Raw genomic sequence first — 15935 nt, 5'->3', positions numbered from 1 at the left:
AAACTGTGGGACAGGAGCGTTCCACCGAGTCAGGACTCTTGCATTTCGAAGAAACCTCAGCAGGCTCAACCCCGTGGGGAGTTCGTAATATTAGGTTGATCGTTGCCAGGTCGATCTGACGAGGCTGAGAGCTTGGCCGGGGTTTGCGACACGAACTGGTGTTGGTCCTACTTCGGAGAGCTGCAGGCCTGGCGTCAGCTAGCGAATTTTGCGCTTCTTTGATTGGCGGGTCCAGTGAAGGATTCTAGGGAAAGAGATCAAGCGTCCAACAGCGCACTGCTGGACTGCTAGATGCGTTGTTAGCGCAGAGACAGGCTTGGGGGCCGAATCTCCTGCTGTTACGGCTGATGGGAGAAAGGGAATTGAGGGCAGGACCAGCCAGCACCCATCGCTCATATATAGACATAAATTCAGTCCCAACCCGCATAACAACTTACTATAGTATTCCCCTGCTGGGATTGTGTTTCAACATTCAAAACCGATATGAAACACCGTTAATTCGGCCAGGTCTGTATTTCTAAGTTTGATAAGTGAAAGCTGACTTGGTGAACGTGCCTCTTATTCGCTGGTGGCCATCCAGTGCATCCACGTCACAGGACCGCCCCACCGACCCTCTCACCTGAGCTAGAGTCGAATATAGTCAGAATGTATGAGGGAAAGATGTTCCCCAGTTGTCTATCCGAAGAAGGCGTTGCGTGGCTGAAGGTGTTTGGAAGTAGCAGCCAGGAAGCCTTCTACATACAGGGTTAGTCCGGGAGTAAAAAGGTGCGGTGGGCAGAGCCAATCATCAGCCCGGAGGCCGTCGTTTGTTCAATGGGCGCATAAGACCAGCAAAGCCAACGCTGACGATTAGACCCACAGGGGTTGCCTCGTCGTCGGGAAGCCACCGTCTAAACCTCCAGCGAGGCTATCTAAAGCGCCTCAACGGAGTAAATGCCTTCTAGTCTGGTTTTCCCCTCCCCCTTTTATGGCTCGTCGTGACAACATTGACTCCATTGACATCACTAAAAACGCCTTTGGCGCTTGGTTCCATCACCGATACGAATTGTTCAACCCACGCTGTCTCGTTATGGATGCACCTGGAGCTTCGACATGCTCAGTAGAGCAAATCTCCTCCGAACAGACGCTTTTCGGATCCTACATCTTTACATTTTCCTCGTCAATGCATGCAGGATTACATGAATTTCCTTGGTACCTGGTTGGGCCTTTCCTTGACTGCGCTTCATATGATATTTGTCATCGGCATATGCCCGTTGATATATGATTAAAGGGGGAAGTATTCGAAAATGGAGAAAAAAAACTAGCTCTATATGATTATGGGATTGCCGGTGGTATAAGCGTGGGATCTCTTGGATATACGATTCTTGGTACTTTAACATTGGTTGACGCAATCTGGGCATTCAAAAACGGCCGTCAGGGCCGTGTCGCATTTTACTGGGACTGCAACGTGTTGAATGTTAATGTGAGCCCATGGAGGTACGACTTAGATGTGGATTAGGATCCTGCAGTACGACTGGCCAAAATGTGGTTTAATTCATGATGTCCCAGGACAAAGGCTACGATGGCTGTGATGACTCGATCGCCCTTGACCTCGACCACTTGGTCGTTTGGTGCTTCCGTCCTCTGCATAGACCTCGATTGATTGCGTGTGGGGTTGCTTGTTGCAGATCTTCTGGTGCTTTCCCGGACCAATCCTTTGCGTCTCTTTATGGCATGTCCATATAGGCCTTGCCTTTCTTGCTTTTCGTCCTCTATCTTCGTCTTCATGTTCTCTCTAGATAGACCAATTAACTCAGACTTCCCTCTCGCTTCCTTACACTGGTGTCGGTGACACTATTGGGTTATCAAGCCGGCTCGTTTTTCTTGGTAATCTAGGTAGTAGTACTAACTACCCCAGGTCCTTCTTGCTAGCAGGATAGCTTTACTGTTTATAGCCTACCCCTACTCCTACACTTAGTCCATGTTTTCATGCTTAACCAAGAAGATAAAGAACGCTACGATCCTATGTTCACTATATCTATTACTATAGAGGTCGATTAACGTAACTATATTTCTAGTACTTCTGCCCGGTTTCCTTCAGGAGATGCTGAATAGTACCCGAACATGGGCAAGAGATCTAAGGAGAATCCTGGCTAAGCTCACCGGGGCCTCGACAACGACCGCCTCTTCCAAGCTTAATACGACCACGTCCCCGGGCCGGACTATTAGCGCTATAAGACGGCTGATGAGGTTCAACGCGATCTTCGAAACGCTACGGGATTATCACATCCGGCGAAACTCTTGTCACAGACGTCGCTGCGCGCGATCGGATTGTTGCTGATATTGGCGAGGATTATCTCTCCATCCCATACCGGAAAGGCCTTGCCCTGGGATGCACAGAACTACATTTGTACCGTAGTAGATGACGCTATGGGGCTGACAGAACCTAAATCCTGAGTGAGAACCGTGGAAGAAAGGGGGAATGCTTATGTTTGATGTTACGTTCAGCTGCATATCTTTCCTCGGCACGGAGATACTGAACATAGGTGAACAAACATGAAGGTGAGCATAATTACTGTATTTCTCAGTTCTCCGATCTAGCCCAATCGTGCGAAATGGTGCTGATGTAGTGCTCGTAAAATATGGATGGAGTAGGTTGAAAGGATCTCTGGACGAGATCTGGGGGCTCACAAGGTACTGTGGCAGAGTGTGAAAATATCGTGCTGATCCCTGTGTCAATTTGCTACGTATTTTTCTGCCGCTTTTAGGGATCCAATAAAATTGAAGGAATTCAGCTTCATAGAAATCATCTATCTAGAATAAAAAGCGCCGTAGTATATCAAGTATTCCATAGGGCCCCCGTTTGCCTGAATGACTGTCTTAATTTAGTAAGGCATCTCCTATATTAAAAGCTAAAGGCGCTATTTAGGAATAGAGTGGGTTCGGGTTTGGGGCGGGGGCGGGTTCTAGCGTTGATATAAAACGATCTGATCTTCCCTCTCGGTCAGATCCGGTGTAATGCCCTCAAACAAGACTCCTCAACGCTGGGCAGTTTTTCTAGGCAAGTGGCAATGGGGTCCAATGGTAGAAAGGTATCTTAGTCAACCACTATCTACACTTCAATCAAGTCAGTTACAGTAGGAGGACACTTAGGACATAGGTGCGTTAGTCGCATGGGAACGGACAAGCCGCTCCTAACTAGGGCTTAGGACCCCGACATGGTTGCGGATCCTCAATCACTGGAACTCGATATCCGCCTTCTCGGACCCCAGTCTTTTTCCTTGATAAATAACTGCGAATTCGTTAGAAGCTCCGGAAGGCACCATCTCGATGTCGTACACCCATTTCTTCAGATGTTGACCATTCTTCCCCATGTAATCTTCGAGGGAGTTGAAGGAAACGTGGCGTCGGTTGATACGTATTTTGCATAGTTCCTTGACACTCGAATTGCGCCTAGATGGCGGTTTATCATCATCGCACTGGAGAATGGTCTCCGTGAGGGAGTCCGTAAACTCAGTCTTATCTGCGTAGGTACGGTAAAACTCGTGTCGGACGGGCTCCGCCTTGAAAACATCGTCTCCCTGCACTGAACGTCAATATGGACCGTGGTAAGATCGCATCGACGACAAACCTTTCGCAAATACCACATCATCTGGTTGCTAGCCCTCCAGACGCCTTCATCGCCATCCCAATTTCTATCCTTCTCAAGATGCCTAGATTCGTCAAAGAGAGGCGAGTATGCGACGCCTAGGCTTTGTCGTGCAATTGTTGATACGACGCTCAGAACCGGGGTGCCGGTCATAGCCGCACTGGGCCCGTCTAGGAACCCCTTCACTATGGCTCCACGACAGATGGCCGTGCGCCTGATGGACATGTCGATTGAATCAGCATACTACTCGGAGAGGAAAGGGAAGATTGAAGAAGCGTACGGTCTGATACCGGTGGATTGGATGATGTCAATCCCGTCTCGCTCGTACCTCTCCGATAAATGTTCGTAGAGGTAGGGGCTGGAGCCAAGCCCGCCGACCAGGATGATATTCTGGTGATCATGAGCATCGATCCAAACTGTGGCCCATAACTACGCACCTTGACCGGTAAGCTTTTACTCCGGGACTTGGCAATCTGCTCGTTGAGGAGGCCCTCGATGTCGGCGAAAATGGGGGTGAACGCCTTTTGGATATCCGAGCTGGAGGGATCAGCCATTACGTCCACCAATCCGGACACGGTACGCACCTGGAGAAGTGAATTCGCCCATTCGTGATGAATGGTTTCCGAGAATGGTCGTTTAGGTCGGAGCCCTGGAAGGCTTCGGCCGGAATAGCAACAGGAAACTCTTCACCGGTGTTCTTCGGCTTGAATTTGGCCTTGATGCCATATTCCCACTGTTCTTTCAAGATGTGTTTGATACCAGTCTGGCTGAGCTTGTTCCACTGCCTGCCCAGGCGGTCTCTACAGATGGCCTCGAAGGCCTCGTCGATAAAGATGCCACCACAGAGACCCCCTTAGCCCCAGTATGTTAGCGATCCGTTGTTAGAGGCAGGAATCAATGCAGCGAGGAGTCCGCCACTTACCCGTTCCGATTACGGCTTCGTGTATTTCGATCGGATCCAAGTCTCCAACCCGATAGGTGATGAGATCCTGCCGCGGGGCATCTTCCATCAGCATGTCCTGTTCAAGTCCACGCCCCATCGACTCCCACTACGGCCCACTTACCACCGTGCCGCCTCCCGCATCGCAAATGACATAGACGTCACCGCTCTCGATATCTCGCTCCCGCTCACAGAGGGTTGCCAGAGCCGCTGCCTCGGGTTCCGGCGCAAAGGAAAGGACGGTGGGACCCGCTGGACGGTCTTGGAGGATTCCAGCCCGTCTTGCTGCCTCTTCCATGCCCTGGCGCGCATAGTCTTTCCAGATCGCCGGCACTGTGATGACCACCTGGAAGGTGAGGGCCGCGATGACGGACTTGCTACGTGCCTTGTGGATGGTGTCTAGGGTATGCTGCCACAACGCCCGGAGGTAATCCGCAATTAAGTCAATCGCCGACTTGCCCGTCTCTCGGATCATCTTGCGGCCACGCAGAATAAATTCCGACTGACGCAGCTCCTCCGCCATGTCTTCCTCGCGCAGAAGCAGCAACTTGAACCACCGCACGGGGTCCGCATCGCTTGGGATATCGTATCCCCACATCACCTTCCCATCCTCGTAGAACAGCTCGGTGGGCGCTTTCCCTTCTTCCCTCCCGTGATTAGGCCAGCTGGTGATCAGATTAATTTCATCTCTCTCGAAATCATCCACTGTCGCCCATGCTGCGCCGGAGTACCTACACGACCATTAGCATGAATCGATCCGGGGCCAATCCGGTGCCGGCACGAACGTCGTTCCAAAATCAATCCCAATAACAAGGAAATCATCCAGATCGTATTTCTTCTTCTTCTTGATCTTGCTCACCAGCGCTTTCATGCCCCATCGTTCGTTGCGGACCTCCGAGGTTTTCCGCAGAAAGCCGCTCTCGCTTTCAGCGATCGATGAGGTCTTCCAGGTCGGCATGGCATAGGTGTGAGGCTTGGAATGGAGCTTAAGAGAATCGCTGTCGGGGCAAAAAAAGGAACAAAACCACCAAGTATAAGACAGAATATGAAGCACCTTTGGGCGTGGCCCGGATACCCATTTAATTCCGGTTTTAGAACCATCCGCATCTTCCGTACGAAATACTTCGACCTGAATTTGGATCTGACCGCAGCACACTTGCAGGTTCGCCGCTCGCATATACACGCTCTTACTGCATGGGGCGCAGCGATGCCTTGGGACTCATTGCCTGGGGTTGGATGCCCTGGAACATTTGGGTGTGCTTAGACGTGGCGTGAGTCCGGGGCTGAAAAGACCTCTCCTAATTGGACACCGGACTCCAAGCTATCGATTCAACATGCAGTGAAAGTACGACTAGACCAAAAATGCTCCATGGGCAGTCCTGGTCTATACAGCCATTTCCATACCTGATACGAGCTACGTGTTCTCGCTCCACCCCTCTTTTCGTTGCACGGCGGCCTGCCTTCCATTTCTGCGGGTACGGCGCTTGCTACTACTACCCAGGCCATGTCCCATCCCGTCGCTCCTTCGCTGAGAGGCTTAGCCTTCACTCCCCATCACTGTTATCGCTCAGCCAAGTCAGAAACATGTCCACTGCCATTCCCCCACAGGACCCTTTGCGTGGTAAAACCACTTTGATGGGTTCTCCAGCAGACACGGCGCCTCCTGGCAGAGGGAAGAACGATGAAGTGTATTCATCTGCCTTGGATGCTGTCTCCATCCAGACTTCACGGCCCTCGACCGCTGTTCCAGCCGATGTTCTCGCTACGAGTCTGGCCCAGGCAAAACATGATCTTGAGGAAGAGAGACAGCAACATCAGCAGACCAAGATGGATCTGAGACAGAAAGAGCAGGAGGCACGCGAGTTGCGCAAGTCTTGGCTAGAGACTGCGAATGAATTGAACCGGTATCTACGCCAGGGCCACGGCTACAACCAGATGACGGATGATGACTTGCTCCAACACGTAGCGCAATTACGGTTCACCATAACCGGATTCGCCGCTCAGCACTTTAGTCACCCCCAGCTTCGCGACCGAAAGATGACTGCCGAGTATGACTTTTTCCAACAGTACTTAGGCATATCCAAGACGGATTTTGAGGCGTATATACACTCGGTGACCCTGCGTTCCAGTCTGGTTCGGGCCTTGCTGTGGGCTTTTCTCCTGAGGAAAGTATTTGACCAGTTTCGTTGGGCCACGCTGGAGGCAGGGGCTCGTATGTACAACTTGTACCGAATTCTTGGTCCGCACCGTGCTCCCTGAACCTGTTGAAGATGAAGCTAACGTACACACTCCAGATCCGCTCAATGATCAGGCCAAGGACGTCGTTCCTGACGCACGTCGCAGGTGTAGTATGTGGCGAGCGAACACGAGTAATTTGGTGCTCGACAGCATGATATTTGAAGGAGATAAGGCCTACGATGATCGGCAACAATTTGTGACAATGAATGTGAAAGTTCTGAGCAAATATCTGGCGTCGTTATCGCTATCCCCAAAGGACGTTATTGAGGCCAGATTGCAAGATCTCTTCACCCAAAGTCTGGAGTTGGATCAGGAGCTGAACCGGCAGGTTGCCAGCATCACCTGGAACCGTGATGTTCGTTTACCATGCCCATTTGATCCGGACCATATGGCGATGGAAGCTGCTGAATCCCACCAGACGGATGAGGAGCTGACTGTGAGGCTGGTGCTTGCCCCAGGTCTCTCCAGGCGTGGTCGGGCATCAGGGGACCGGTTCGATGAGATCGTCCAATTGCTGAAGATGGAGGTCTCCTGCGAGCTTGCGGTGTATAATGAACCCAGTCGCCGATCCCGGCCGGCCACAAGAATTGGGCGACTGGTGTCAGATATGGGCTGGGGTAATGACAACTAGGAATGGGGGTTGGGTTGGCTCCACTGGTATGAATGCGCGATGAATGATGTCTACTTGGGGCCACCCACTCCATCTGTATGTAATGACCCCATAATCCTATGTATAGGAATCCAACTTTCCTTGACCATGGCCGTATGAGTTTGACTCCAAGAAGTCACGAACTTAGTAGATTTACCCACTTGCACATCCCTGAGCAGAATAGGTCGGTTTCCGCCCTCCCGTAAGATCGACGACCTCGTCACACCGCATCAGGTTGAAAATGGATGGGTTCTCAACCACCAGGCTCTCTCCCCGCAGGATTCACCCCCTAGTCTGATTGCGATATAAACCCCACCCGGCACCAATAGCTCCTACACTCGTGGACCAAGCGGAACCTGACCCCGAAACTCCTACCAAGCCACCACCGCGACCAGTCATCTTTCCTCCTCACCTTATCCAACCAGCCCCGACACCCACCCATCGCCCCCCAATACCAACAACGTACGGATTGCTATTTTGGCCTAGTTGGGTAAACCAACCTTTCACTGCGAGGGGTCAGGGTAAATGACATCAACCAACCAATCCACCTGGAGCCGGTCCGCCGTGCAAGATCTCTTCCAGTGTGCTCGTGGCCGTATCCCAGAGCCACACAGTCTCATCCTGAGAGCCGGACACCTGCAGCCGGCTGTCAAGTGGGAAGGCTACCGAGTTAACCTAGCTGGAATGGCCCTCGAGCGTCTGACCGGAATCCTTTTCGCCGTCATTGGGACCACGTTCCCTGTCACCCTCATGTATGGGCAAAATCCTTGTAAGTCACAGACTCCGCATGCATTTCCAAGTCATGTACTTAGCTTCATCGAGCGATGCTCGACTTGCCTTGTGACCCCTTCATGCAATCCCTCGAGTAGTAGGCCGTGTGGAACTGGGGTTATATAGCACCGCCCCCTTCCCCCCCCCCAACAAAGCTAGGTGCTGGACTGTTTCCGATCATTATCCAAGCCCTTCTGCTGTGAAATCCTCCCGCCAAAAACGAATTAGCAAACATGTCGTCAAACCAATCTTCAAAGAAACATCCGCAGTGGATGATGCCGTTAACAAGTCCAGACAAGAAGTCTGACCCTTCTTTCGGTGGTGCTGCACTGGGTGCTGCACTGTATTCTGCAAACCATGAGGTATTTCGCCCACACATATCGATCGTGTTAGGAATTGCTGACAGTGCCGCTGTATAGCGAAAGAAAGCGTGGGGCGAATACGTGGCAAATGGTGGCGTCAAGCGAGCTCAACAGCACCGGCAAGATATGCAATCGCCGCTAGTCCAGGCTTCTGGAAAGGAGGCATGGAATGCGGACCCGGCAAGTGGTACTACGAAGTGAGCTCAACAGGAGCGGCGCGAGATGCAACCGCCGCTAGTTCATGCTTCTGGGAAGATGGAATGATTACGTGGCAAGTGATTGGGAGGAGCGAGATTGACAGGAGCGAGATCGAGGTGCTGCCGGTGTACGAAGCATACTATCAGAATGCCAAGTAAACCACCAATTAAGCAACAATACAAAGTCTTATCGCTGGCAGAACATGAGTGTATCTGGACTTTCTCCTGGAGTAGCCGCATCTGGAGTATCATAGAGACATTTCGATTCCCTGGGCTTAGCCCTCCTGCATCTATGATACTATATGTAATTGCATAGTGCTCGCTGGTACATATCCTATGCCTCCTGCAGCTTCCCCTGATCGGAGTAGAGAAGACCATGGTTGTTGACTGTATCGAGAGTGTCCGTATGATCTGGGACCGAGGGCTTTCTCAGGCTCTGCCTACTATGATAGCCTCTTCGGAAATGGACCGTTTCAGACTTTTTGTCCGTGCACCCCATATTGAACAGTCCGGTAAACCACAGCAACCTGTCCTGCCATTACAGTCCACTTCAATTGTCTTCCCTCGCTGGATACACGCGACGCGTCGCGTTGCCAGGAAGTAGTAGGACATATGCAGAGGTCCCAGGACTTCTTTTACTCTCCTGCTCAATCAACTTCTGTCATTCCAGCTCTTTGTTGGAACTCTCATCTTTCAATTTCGCATTTCGCTCCCTTTACCTATTCAGTTTTCTCCCGGGCATCGCCCTCGCTCCCCTTGTATCTGCGTTCTCACTCCTTCGGAACTATCTTTGGAGCTGTTAATCTCCTATCGCTATGGCTCTATATAAGTCTACTACCCATTCAAGAGACCATACGCAGTACTTGTGCATCACGACTGTCACTCAACCAGTTCTTCATGCATTACTATACTAAAGATCTAGTCACATAGGACCATAATGGACTCCAAGTCGCATATGGTGGCTATCGAACAAGCAGATATCCGGCACCGATAGTGCTGACCAGAGTCCACAGGGAAAGTCTAAATTCATGTCGTCCCCCAGACTCCGCAGTGGCTGTCGCACTCTTACCACCGGATTCTGATTTTGTCGGTACAGCCTTGTTTGTGGCCGCAGCTGTGACAGGGTGCGGAATGTCGTGGATCGTCCAGGTGAACGTGTTTCCGCTCACTGGCGTCGAAATCACACCACCAGTATTATACAGTGTTTCCGTCCCATTCGCGGGAAGCTGCCCGGGGCCGTGGAACCTTGTTAGGTTGCTAAAGCCCAGGTCCGCTATGCAAGTGTCATTATCAAGATATGTCCCGCACTTGTCCCAGTCCGTATTCTCCAAGAGAGCCTTATACACGACGTCAGCCCCTAGCAAGGCAGGAATTGTATTTGGGCATATGTCCCATATCCTTAATCAGAAAGATTAGCAATGGGAGACAACGGCTCAATATGGTTACCGCACGTACGAAGAGATATAAGAACTTTGGCCGCAACACCCGCATGTGCTCCCATAGACCATTGTCTGCTCATAAGGCCAATCTGGCTTCATGTCGTCGTAACACTTTTGCATCGCATTTTCCGCCACCCTTTGTACCTTAGCGACTTTCCCGAGATTACAAGAGCAGCCACCGGGGGCATTATCAGGAGGTGGGAAGAAAGGGACGGATTCGATATCGGTGTTCACGCAGGAATCAAGCAAGTCGTAGGCAGTATTTTGGTATTCGCAAGAATATACCTGGTAATCCCCCGTGTTAAGAAATGGATTGCATTGTTTGTTGTGATGAGAACAGTTTGCGTACCTGATTCCAACAACTCGTTGCGGCACATTGTATATATTCGATGTTCTTTACACAATCACAGACATTGATACAGTCTATTCCCAAGTTGGGACACTTCGATTGCACGCATTCAGGGTTCCCACCGCAAGATTCCACGCATCCCTTGCTTCCACCAGCGCAATTGTTGCTGACACAGTTGGCAAATCTCTGATCCGCATCTTCGTAACATGATTCGAATCCCGATGAGTCAACACAGTCCGACGACTGGAAATACCCGACTTCCTTGGCAACGGCTGTGGTCGTAATGGCGACTAACGAAATCGTAAGAGTAGTCAATGTCTTCATCGTGAGGATGTGTAAAGGCGTATGTGTGCGTACAATGTTGGACCTAGGGGATTCGGCGGCTAATAAACCCCATTTTATGAAGCTGTATAAAGACAGGGTCGGATACAGCCGCAAGGCTCATTCAGGTTTCACAAATGGGGATGCATTAGCCCTTCGAACTAATCCCATACCAAGCCACCCGAGTGCCTTGGCATTCATTCCCGGGCCAATCTGGAGATACCGGTCGTCTGAGTTCTCCAGATCGGGATAGGCAATCTCAAGGTCCGAAAGGGCCCACCCAACCGGAAGCTGTTGCTTAGACAGAGGTGGTTAGCGTTACATCGGATCAAGGGATGTTGCTTGAATCATGCGTGGCGTAGTCCGAATGATATTGTCCCACTTCAGGGTTCATCCCGCGAAGAATACGAGATTTATTTGCGCCTCATCTGCCAACATTTCGGCCTAACTCGAATTCTAGATTTGCTTCTCAGAGCAGCCTATCAACGCTGTCTCCTTTATTCCGGTGTATGCCTCGCCTCCATATTCTATCATCAAACTGGCCTTGCTTCCAAACAATAAGCTAGTCAGATCATCCGAGGATCAGCTTCCACATAGCAGCTATCGATAAGGAAAGGCTCTTCTTGGCACTCCGTTTCTGCCAGTATTCGGCGTCCCCATCAACCCAATTTTCTGGAACTAGGCGCCGCAATGCGGAGGTACATTTCCTCCAGAGCTTCGTGCAACCCTAGCCCGAGTAAATCCCGTTGATGCCTACGTCGACTTACACAAAGGTATACAGATTTGACGCTTCAGGCTTTACACAGATTTATGACACCGTGATCACGGTTGAGGGCACTAGCTGAAACCGGGCGTCACTGTTGTCAAATCGACGCTCGCAGCAAACAAACAGTATCGTGTTCCACTTAGCTGATAATAGCCTTCACTTTGATGGGGCTTTTATCCGGTGTTCATGCCATTCATTCCTCCGAGTGGCAATCCAACTTGTCAGGATTGTTTGGTGTCCTTCGTACGCCGGCCATGGTATCACGAAAGCACATATCTCTCCACAATCGCAGCTGTGTCTTTCTTCCATAGATATGTACCAGTCTCAAAGGAGATCACAACCAACATGAAGACATGAAGGAGCAAACCTTCTGGCGACGGCTGATACAACTAAAGGCAATAAAGACTGGTCTTCAACGCCATGCGACAGCTCATGCCATATATTTCGGCCAGTTCCTTCCTCGCGCAATTCGATTGGTACCACGATATTGGATAGAGCTCGATGCTTATACTGCGCCGCACGTTAATTGAATGACGGATTAACGCCAGCTCCCTCTCCCTGGTGATGAAAAATCTCGACTAGGCTGGCTTACATTGTCTATATTACATGACTCCATCGCTACGGTGTATAGCCCATCAATGATCACTATTATCCTGCTCAGAATGATCGAGACATTCCATCAGTCTCATCACTTTGGACGTTTTTTTTTTAATATATCACGCTGAATGCGGTGTTACATGAACGCAAACGTTTAGCAATGACACAATAATTTGCTCTTCCGGGCTGATACCTCGCGACTTAGAATATGAGTCGATATATACTACTAACATGTGTTCTTGTATTGCTCCTCTAGCGGTGTGTGCGCGAGCGTCTTCTGGATAGCAGAGCAGTCCATTCGGCAGCTGAACATGTACCAATGAAAGTTACCTTTGTATACCATGTGAAAGGTTTAAAGGACATATTCATTATTCTAGCGAATATGTTGATAGAGTGCAGGCATATTTACTGATTACCCTTCAAAACACGTGTGGAGCCGTTCCCTAAAAAGTCCCCGCGGCCTCCGAATTGCCGATGCGCGTTTTTTGCGTTATTGTCCGGGTAGCGGCAACAACAATTTAAGAAACCCCAGGACCGCCCTGATGATAGAAATTTGCATTCTTAATCTTCTCCATGCTCCTCTGCAAGATGAATAAATTATCTGGTCGCATCTTATTACCGTGGAAGCCAATCCGCGTGTTCCGGCCGAACCCCCATTGCCACAAGTTCCTTTCGAGCTTCTCTCCCGCACAGGCGTGTAATTCCAGTCAGGACAAGGGCACTGTCGAATCTCAAAAAGGGAACTGTGGCTCGGCGACTGCCTCAATCACAGCGAACAAACAGTCATTATCAGCATGGCAACTCAGCTTTTGGAAATGCCGTCATACATGGAAACGCGCTGGGATAAACACGTTACGCTGCCTAGTCGGCTGTACGCTAGGTGACTTCTCCGCCCTGTGGATGCTCCAGACGTTCTATCCGGGGCTCGGGATGGGGACTATCATGGCCGCATCTAGTAAGTCTTTGATCCTCAACTCTTAAAAAGAGTGGAGAAGCGATTTTCATAAATGCTAACGGAAACAGTGGCGTCCGGAATCACCACGTCGATTATTCTTGAAACAGTCCTGCTCCGGCGTGGAGCTGACCAGCTCTCCTGGCCGGTGGCCCTTCGCACTGCTATGGGAATGAGTATGGTATCGATGGTCGCAATGGAGGCGGCAGAGAATACTGTAGACTATCACCTGACTGGCGGTGTTGTGGCTCTGGACGACCCCAGTTTCTGGATGGCAGCTGCTGTGTCAATGACGGCTGGGTATCTGGCTCCGTTGCCGTATAATTACCTACGGCTGAAGAAATATGGGAAGGCCTGTCATTGAGCGCACGATAGGATTTGAGAATTATAGAAGCAAGTTGTATGTACCATGTATAACTAGTAGCGATGAATCCATCATGTATTATTAAGTAAGCATTGCGGAAAGTCTCTGATATAGATATTTCTACGTTCTTTTATGTCCCAGATGCAAGATTTCTTAAGTTCATTGTTTGCTTGCCTTTGTCAGAATTACTTGCTTCCCTGCTTGATAACACTATACTAAAAGGAGCCGACGAGACTGGGAGAACGAAGAATGTCGAGCTGGTTGTTGTGTTACTCGTATATACATTACTCATATTTCTTGTATCTTCTACTGATTAGTTATATAGGATTGCTAAGTCTGGTTGGATTAGGGGCGGCAAACAAGACAATATCCTAACCTTGGAATGAATTAAATATCTCACCTTTTTATAAATATATAACAGCCACAGCCCTTGATAGTATATATCGGGAACGTTTTTCTCTGCTACATATTCAGTGGAATTAATAGATAGATATACAAGAAAGTAAACCAAAGATATATAAAGCCAAACAGCCAATCATAAAGCCAGTGACTCAACTTTTATCAAGCAACTAGAGAACTATTACAACTCTAAACACCAGCAAAGGTAACTATAGATGAGTATGATATAAGACGTTGGATACTTTAGTCGCAATGTCTGGCTACATGTCTAGAAATTCACGAGGTAGACATCGGTAAGCCATTTCAGAAGCTCGTATCAGGCCACCAAATACCAGAAGTGAAGCCACCATTGACCCCCCCAAAGTTAAATTTCTATCACTTTCAGCAAAAGTCGTATGATCTCTGATGTTAGACAATCTGGATATAACCAAACAACAACACCGCGGAAAAGCTCTCGCCATGGACATTAGTCTGCTGATATAAAAGTACTGTCACTGAGCGCTAGGATATAATTAACAACAATTGTCATAGCACACCGGAATACTATTTCCTGCGACAGACACTGTTAAAACCCAGGAACATATCATTTAATAGAATAAGCTTCTATGTTATAAAGCTTGCACGCATGAACTGCCAAATTTTGCCATTCCAGAGCTTATACTTTGGGGATGGTCTAGAATTGCTCGTGGAGCCAAACGAATTTCGTAACCTTCAAAGTTTATCTTATACGGTATTGGTGGTGCAGTAGCAAGGTGGAGGGTGGACATATCTGTAATTCTCGAACCTCAGTCTCCAAGCCTAATTAATCCATATTGGGTGCTACTCTGATTTATTGATGTTCTATGCGATCTAGATCGCTTCTTGGGGTAGAGCATTATGCCTTTACCCACGCCACCTCCTCATCTTTGATCGCGTATATACGCCAGCATGACTATGTCCATACGGAACGCACTCCTAGATATATACATATGATGGTAGTAAGGCTCGGAAATCTTTTGCGCAAATAGCACGCCTCGAATGTTAACCGTGACCCGACTGTCGCACTTCATACACGTTCACGGCCATGACCGGTGATACTATTCCTAAACTTGTGGTTCTCATTGACGCGGACAATGCTCGGTCCTCTGTCGTTGATCCCCTCCTCTCTGAGATCGCGAAATATGGTACAGCTCATGCAAAGCGAGCATATGGGGACTGGACTAGAACCAACCTACAGGGTTGGAAGGACCAGCTTCTAAAACAATCGATCCAACCCATCCAACAGTTTGCGTATACCCACGGCAAGAATGCAACGGACTCGGCTATGATTATAGACGCAATGGATCTTCTGTACTCCAGCCGGTACGATGGGTTTTGCCTTGTCTCGAGTGACAGTGATTTCACTCGGCTGGCTGCTCGTATCCGCGAGTCAGGGCTCATTGTATATGGATTCGGGGAGAGTCACACACCTAAGCCCTTCGTCGCTGCGTGTAGCAAATTTATCTACACAGAAAACCTCGTGCATTTCGATAAGCTTGTGCCGCACTCTGACAGAGTTGCCGTGCCTGAACATCATTCATCAGCTCTACAGGCTCACAAGGATGACCACTTAGCAACTCAATTGCGAACAACGGTAGAAGCAACCTCCGATGATGATGGCTGGGCAAGGCTCTCTCAAGTGGGCGGCCTGCTTACAGAAAAGTACCCTGATTTCGACTCTCGTACCTATGGATACTATAAGCTCAGTGATCTCATCGCCGCCTCGTCTTTGTTTGAAACCTCCCGCCGCTCGTTTCGAGAGGGCAAACCCGCGGAGATCATTGTACGCGATAAGCGTCGGAAGCCTAAGAGTCCTGCTAAATAGGTGAATCCAAATTGCCTCCCCCTCGTGGTGTTTTATTCGAACTATTAGCATGTGGAAGGAAGCTTTATGTTCCTTTTTCTTTTTTTTCTTTCTCTCTCTTTTAAACATAATTGTACCCAC

The 15935-nt window shown here is 49.5% G+C and overlaps 7 protein-coding genes across 7 annotated transcripts; 4 read left to right on the top strand and 3 right to left on the bottom strand.

The window, feature by feature from the left end:
* Positions 1-2769: 2769 nt before the first annotated feature.
* F9C07_2278425 (uncharacterized protein) lies at positions 2770-7591 on the bottom strand. The gene is made up of 8 exons (XM_071510296.1): positions 5354-7591; positions 4693-5299; positions 4551-4617; positions 4213-4480; positions 4066-4165; positions 3909-4018; positions 3611-3842; positions 2770-3560 (listed from the first exon to the last, which is right to left on the bottom strand). The coding sequence occupies exons 1-8, from the start codon at positions 5743-5745 to the stop codon at positions 3216-3218; spliced, it is 2121 nt and encodes a 706-aa protein (XP_071364114.1). The 5' UTR covers positions 5746-7591; the 3' UTR covers positions 2770-3215.
* F9C07_2100877 (uncharacterized protein) lies at positions 6153-7437 on the top strand (the record flags this gene model as incomplete). The annotated part of the gene is made up of 2 exons (XM_041290436.1): positions 6153-6780; positions 6863-7437. 2 exons carry the CDS (start codon positions 6153-6155, stop codon positions 7435-7437), a joined length of 1203 nt encoding a protein of 400 aa, XP_041143773.1.
* Positions 7592-7709: 118 nt separating the features above from the next.
* Positions 7710-8808, top strand: F9C07_1354877 (uncharacterized protein). Its single transcript, XM_041285066.2, has 3 exons — positions 7710-8224; positions 8521-8588; positions 8646-8808. Exons 1-3 carry the CDS (start codon positions 7981-7983, stop codon positions 8787-8789), a joined length of 456 nt encoding a protein of 151 aa, XP_041143772.1. The 5' UTR covers positions 7710-7980; the 3' UTR covers positions 8790-8808.
* Positions 8809-9655: 847 nt separating this feature from the next.
* On the bottom strand, positions 9656-11032 carry F9C07_2278423 (uncharacterized protein). Its single transcript, XM_041290423.2, has 3 exons — positions 10574-11032; positions 10241-10509; positions 9656-10183 (listed from the first exon to the last, which is right to left on the bottom strand). Exons 1-3 carry the CDS (start codon positions 10895-10897, stop codon positions 9748-9750), a joined length of 1029 nt encoding a protein of 342 aa, XP_041143771.2. The 5' UTR covers positions 10898-11032; the 3' UTR covers positions 9656-9747.
* A 1263-nt stretch (positions 11033-12295) lies between these two features.
* Positions 12296-12600, bottom strand: F9C07_1768 (uncharacterized protein; the record flags this gene model as incomplete). Its single annotated transcript, XM_071508375.1, has 2 exons — positions 12296-12351; positions 12489-12600. 2 exons carry the CDS (start codon positions 12598-12600, stop codon positions 12296-12298), a joined length of 168 nt encoding a protein of 55 aa, XP_071364113.1.
* Positions 12601-12830: 230 nt separating this feature from the next.
* On the top strand, positions 12831-13573 carry F9C07_1769 (uncharacterized protein; the record flags this gene model as incomplete). The annotated part of the gene is made up of 2 exons (XM_041285065.1): positions 12831-13212; positions 13281-13573. The coding sequence occupies 2 exons, from the start codon at positions 12831-12833 to the stop codon at positions 13571-13573; spliced, it is 675 nt and encodes a 224-aa protein (XP_041143770.1).
* A 1462-nt stretch (positions 13574-15035) lies between these two features.
* F9C07_2226797 (NYN domain-containing protein) lies at positions 15036-15815 on the top strand (the record flags this gene model as incomplete). Its single annotated transcript, XM_041285064.1, has 1 exon — positions 15036-15815. One exon carries the CDS (start codon positions 15036-15038, stop codon positions 15813-15815), a length of 780 nt encoding a protein of 259 aa, XP_041143769.1.
* Positions 15816-15935: the final 120 nt, after the last annotated feature.

This window comes from Aspergillus flavus, chromosome 2 (assembly GCF_009017415.1).
Source record: "Aspergillus flavus chromosome 2, complete sequence".
NCBI lineage: Eukaryota > Fungi > Ascomycota > Eurotiomycetes > Eurotiales > Aspergillaceae > Aspergillus > Aspergillus flavus.
Note: the sequence above shows the minus strand (reverse complement) of the source record. Positions and strands in the feature narration are given on the sequence as shown.